Source organism: Mandrillus leucophaeus, unplaced genomic scaffold, assembly GCF_000951045.1.
Source record: "Mandrillus leucophaeus isolate KB7577 unplaced genomic scaffold, Mleu.le_1.0 Scaffold751, whole genome shotgun sequence".
In the NCBI taxonomy this organism is placed as follows: Eukaryota; Metazoa; Chordata; class Mammalia; order Primates; family Cercopithecidae; genus Mandrillus; species Mandrillus leucophaeus.
The window spans coordinates 251,457-256,914 of record NW_012108153.1 but is presented as its reverse complement, the minus strand read 5'-3'; the positions used below and the strand labels follow the sequence as shown (position 1 = coordinate 256,914).

Sequence of the window (5,458 nt, the reverse complement as noted above, 5' to 3'; positions counted from 1 at the left end):
TCTAAATTCAGCCATGAAAAGTTCACTACAACAATTCAAGTTGGTACTGCAGAAAACGGTATGTCTCTATCTATGCCCCCTCCAATCCCAAATTCTGGGTTACCCTCTGCCAACAAGGTCAAATTACAATTTTTTTTTTTTTTTGAGACAGAGTCTAGCACTGTCACCCAGGCTGGAGTGCAATGGTGCAGTCTCAGCGCACTGCAACCTCTGCCTTCCGGGTTCAAGAGATTCTCCTGCCTCAGCCTCCCGAGTAGCTGGGATTACAGGCATGCATCACCATGCCCAACTAATTTTTTTTTTATCTTTAGTAGGGACAGGGTTTCACCATGTTGGCCAGGCTGGTCTTGAACTCCTGACCTCGTGATCCACCCACCTAGGCCTCCCAAAGTGCTGGGATTACAGGCGTGAGCCACCGCACCTGGCCTTTTCTTTTCTCTTTTGAGACTGAGTCTCGCTCTGTTGCCCAGGCTGGAGTGCAGTGGCGTGATCTCGGCTCACTGTAACCTCCACCTCCCGGGTTGAAGCAGTTCTCCTCCTCAGCCTCCCGAGTAGCTGGGACTACAGGCGTGCACCACCATGCCTGGCTAATTTTTGTATTTTTAGTAGAGATGGAGTTTCACTATGTTGGCCAGACTTGTCATGAACTCCTGACCTCATGATCTGCCCACCTTGACCTCCCAAAGTGCTAGGATCACAGACTTGAGCCACCGTGCCTGACCTAAAAATTCTTTTTAAATTAGCTGGGCAAGGTGGTGTGTGCCTGTAGTCCCAGCTATTTAGGAGGCTGAGAGGGGAGGATAGCATGTGAGCCTTGGAGTTGGAGGCTGCAGTGATCTCACCACTGCACTCCATCCTGGGCCACAGAACAAAACCTGTCTCTAAACAAATAAAAAATAAGTAAGGCCAAGTGCAGTGGCGCATGCCTATAAAACCAGCATGTTGGGAGGCTGAAGTGGGAGGATTGCCTGAGGCCAGGAGTTTGAGACCAGCCTGGTCAACATAGTGAGACCCCATCTCTACTTTAAAAATTATAAAAATCAACTGGGCATAGTGGAGCATACCTGCAGTCCCAGCTGCCCCTAAGGGGAGGCTAAGGAAGGAGGATTGATTGAGCCCAGGACATCAGAGTTGCAGTGAGCTATGATTGTACCACTGCACTCCAGCCTGGGCAAGAGTGAGACCATGTCTCAAAATAAACAAATAAAAGTAAAAAATAATTTTAAAATTCTTAAAAAAGCGTCTGTTGGCCAGGTGCGGTGGCTCACACCTGTAATCCCAGCACTTTGGGAGGCCGAGGTGGGCCGATCATGAGTTCAGGAGATCAAGACCATCCTGGCAAACACGGTGAAACCCCATCTCTACTAAAAATACAAAAAAATTAGCTGGGCGTGGTGGCAGGCACCTGTAGTCCCAGCTATTCGGGAGGCTGAGGCAGGAGAATGGCACAAACCCGGGAGGCGGAGCTTGCAGTGAGCCGAGATTGCGCCACTGCACTCCAGCCTGGGTGACAGAGCGAGACTCCATCAAAAAAAAAAAGCCTCTGTCTAGGCCCTCCTAGCCCCAGAGCCCCTCTGTCTGGCCCAATCCTTACCACACTGGGTTGAGAGCATGGCAATCTCCTCCCTCAGACTGGGAACTTGGAGCCAAGTCCTCCTCAAATCCTCCTAGCATCACCCTAGTACATGCCTTCATCCTTGCTCCTGCCACAGGCATGGATCGCAATGGGGTGCCCCCCTCTGCCAGAGGGGGCCCCCTGCCTCTGGAGATCATGTCTGGAGGGAGCTCCCACCGGCCTCCCCGGGGCCCTCCGTCCACATCCCTGGGAGCCAGCAGACGACCCCGGGCACAGCTGCCCTCAGAGCACAACACAGAATTCCTCAACGTGCCTGACCAGGGCATGGCCGGGTAGGTGGGGTGGGAGGGCAGCCCCAGGAAGTGGGCAGGGGGTAGGGGAGTATCTGGGGCTGTGACTCAAACCCCCTGTGCTCACAGCATGCAGAGGAAGCGCAGTGTGGGGCAACGGCCAGTGCCTGGTGTGGGCCGACCCAAGCCCCAGCCTCGGACACATGGCCCCAGGTGCCGGGCGCTATACCAGTATGTGGGCCAAGATGTGGACGAGCTGAGCTTCAATGTGAACGAGGTCATCGAGATCCTCATGGAAGGTGTGTGTACCAGGGCAGAAGCTGGGGTCAGGGGAGCGGTAAGAACCCTGACATCACCAGGCAGACCCCACCACTGTACACCCTCCCCACGGGAGAACAGAGATAACAGACGGGTGAGGTGGCTCATGCCTGTAATCCCAGCACTTTGGGTGGCCGAGGCAGAAGGATCACTTGAGGTCAGGAGTTTGAGACAAGCCTGGGCAACCTAGCAAGACCCCATCTCTACAAAAGATTTACCAAAAAAAAAAATTCTAAGAGTGGAAATGGCCGGATGCAGTGGCTCCCAGCATTTTGGGAGGCTGAGGGAGGAGGATGACTTAAGCCCAGGAGTTCAAGACCAGCCTGGATAACATTAGGGAGACCTCATGAACAAGACAGACGGAGCAGGCATGAGAGCTTTCTCCAGGGCCAGCTAGGGGCACCTCAAGCTTTCCTCTCTCCCACAGATTCCTCGGGCTGGTGGAAGGGCCGGCTTCACGGCCAGGAGGGCCTTTTCCCAGGAAACTACGTGGAGAAGATCTGAGCTGGGTCCTGGGATTCTGCCTTTTCTTTTGCCCGCCTGTCTACCTGCCTGCCTGGTGGGGAGCCAGGCCCTGCCAATGAAAGCCTCGTTTACCTGGGCTGCAATGAACTAAAAGTCCAGTCCTGTGGCCTCCAGTCCTGCCCAGGCCCTGGGTCTGTGAGTCACTGCTGCAGCCCCCACCCCTGGGCCCTGGTCTTCCCCCAACATCACACCCGCTGCCCATTCTCCACTTCTGCGTGTGTCAAACGGGACTAACAGCAGAATCTACCTCCCAACTGCCATGTGATTAAGAAATGAGTCTTGAGTCCTGTGCTGTTGGCAAAGTGCCAGGCACAGTTGGGGGGAGGGGTCATTGACAAGCATGACTTTGCTCATTCTGTCATCACTAAGGCAATAAATGTTTGCCAGGTGAAAGCATGAGTTAACTTACTACGTGCCCAAAAAGAACAGTGTTTTCACAACCCTGTGAGGTAGAAGGACCCCATCTTACAGGTGGAACGATGGAGGTTCAAAGAGGTTCACTGACCCAACACTGCACAGAGCCATGCCTTGTATTCATATGTGGCCACAAAGCTTGAATTTGTCCCAGTTTGGGCCGGGTGCAGTGGCTCACACCTGTAATCCCAGTGCTTTGGGAGGTGAAGGCAGATGGATCACTTGAGATCAGGAGTTCAAGACCAGCTTGGATAACATGACAAAACCCTGTTTCTACTAAAAATTAAAAAAAAAAAAAAAAAATTAGCTGGGGGCAGTGGCTCACACCTGTAATCCCAGTGCTTTGGGAGGTGAAGGCAGATGGATCACTTGAGATCAGGAGTTCAAGACCAGCTTGGATAACATGACAAAACCCTGTTTCTACTAAAAATTAAAAAAAAAAAAAAAAAATTAGCTGGGTGTGGTGGTGCCTGCCTGTAATCCCAGCTACTGGGGAGGCTGAAGCAGGAGAATCGCTTCAACCCGGGAGGCAGAGGTTGCCATGAGCCAAGATCACGCCATTGCACTCCAGCCTGGGCAACAGAGCCAGACTCCATCTCGAAAAAAAAAAAAGAAATTGTCATGGCGAGGCACAGTGGCTCATGCCTATAATCCCGGCACTTTGGGAAGCCAAGGCAGGTGGATCATGAGGTCAGGAGTTCGAGACCAGCCTGGCCAACATGATGAAACCCCGTCTCTACTAACAATACAAAAATTATCCGAGTGTGGTGGTGGGCACCTGTAATCCCAGCTACTCAGGAGGCTGAGGCAGGAGAATTGCTTGAACTCAGGAGTGAAGGCTGCAGTAAGCCAAGATTATGCCATTGCACTCCAGCCTAGATGACAGAGTGAGATTCCATCTCACACACAAAAAAAAAATTAGCCAGGCGTGGCGGTGGGCGCCTGTGATCCCAGCTACTCAGAAGGCTGAGGCAGGAGAATCGCTTGAACCCGGGAGGCGGAGGTTGCAGTGAGCCGAGATTGTGCCACTGCATTCCGGCCTGGGCGACAGAGCAAGACTCCATCTCAGAAAAGAAAGAAAGAAAAGAAAAGAAAGAATTTGTCCCAGTTTCCCTTCCAGAAACTGTATCCCAAATGGTCCAGCAGGTCCTGTTAGTCTTGAAGCTACAGCCACCAAACCCATCCGGGACCTCTGGAGAGAGGCAGGTCCCACATGCTCCCACCCTCAATGCACTCTGGGTCACTCCTGCCCCGTGCCCACCAATCCTATGTCTGTGCCCTCTTAGTCTTCACCCAACTGGGGTCAAGACTAGTTCTGACGTTTAAGAGCCCTCATTTCCTGCTGGAGTCTCAGCATTCTAGGGCTCCCTGCAAGGGCAGTTGGAACCTGCTGGGAGTCCTGCTATGGTCTGAGCCTAAACATCCTGAAATTTGAGCTGGGTGCAGTGGCTCATGCCTGTAATCCCAGCACTTTGGGAGGCTCATGCCTGTAATCCCAGCACTTTGGGAGGCCAAGGCGGGCGGATCATCCGAGCTCAGGAGTTCAAGACCAGCCTGGCCAACATGGTGAAACCCTGTCTCTACTGAACATACTAAAATTAGCTGGGCGTGGTAGAACGCGCCTGTAGTTCCAGATACTTGAGAGGCTGAGGCAGGAGGTGGAGGTTGCAGTGAGCCAAGATTGCACCATGGAACTCCAGCCTGAGCAATAGAGTAAGACTCTGTCTTAAAAAAAAAAAAAAAAAAAATCCTGAATTTTGGGAGTGGTTGTGCATGCCTGTACTCCCAGCACTTTGTGAGGCCAAGGCTGGAGGATCACCTGATCTCAGGAGTTCAAGGCTGAAGTTAGCTATAATCATGTCACTGCGCTGCAGCCTGGGCAACCCAGCAAGACCATCTCTAATACTAAAATAAATCAAATCCTGGCCAAGCATGGTACCTCACAGCTGTAATCCCAGCACTTTGGGAGGCCAAGGCAGGAGGATCACTTAAGGTTTGACCACCCTAGGCAACCTACTAATACCCCGTCACTACAAAAAAATTTTAAAATTGGCTGGGCGCAGTGACTCATGCCTGTAATCCCAGCACTTTGGGAGGCCAAGGTAGGCAGATCACGAGGTCAGGAGTTCGAGACCATCCTGGCTAACAAGGTGAAACCCCATCTCTGCTAAAACTACAAAAAAATTAGCTGGGCATGGTGGTGCACACCTGTGGTCCCAGCTACTTAGGAGGCTGAGGCAGGATAATTGCTTGAACCTGGGAGGCGGAGGTTGCAGCAGTGAGCTGAGATCACACCACTGCACTCCAGCCTGGGTGACAGAGCGAGACTCCATCA

General features: G+C 52.4%; 1 protein-coding gene across 1 annotated transcript in view; it reads left to right on the top strand.

The window, feature by feature from the left end:
- The window catches only part of MYO1F (myosin IF), a 38,586-nt gene extending 35,484 nt beyond the window's left edge, over window positions 1-3,102 (top strand). The window contains 3 exon segments of the mRNA XM_011966276.1: window positions 1,713-1,908; window positions 1,996-2,165; window positions 2,612-3,102. Coding sequence (XP_011821666.1) covers window positions 1,713-1,908; window positions 1,996-2,165; window positions 2,612-2,688 — 443 coding nt within the window. The 3' untranslated portion in view covers window positions 2,689-3,102.
- The last annotated feature ends 2,356 nt before the right edge of the window (window positions 3,103-5,458 follow it).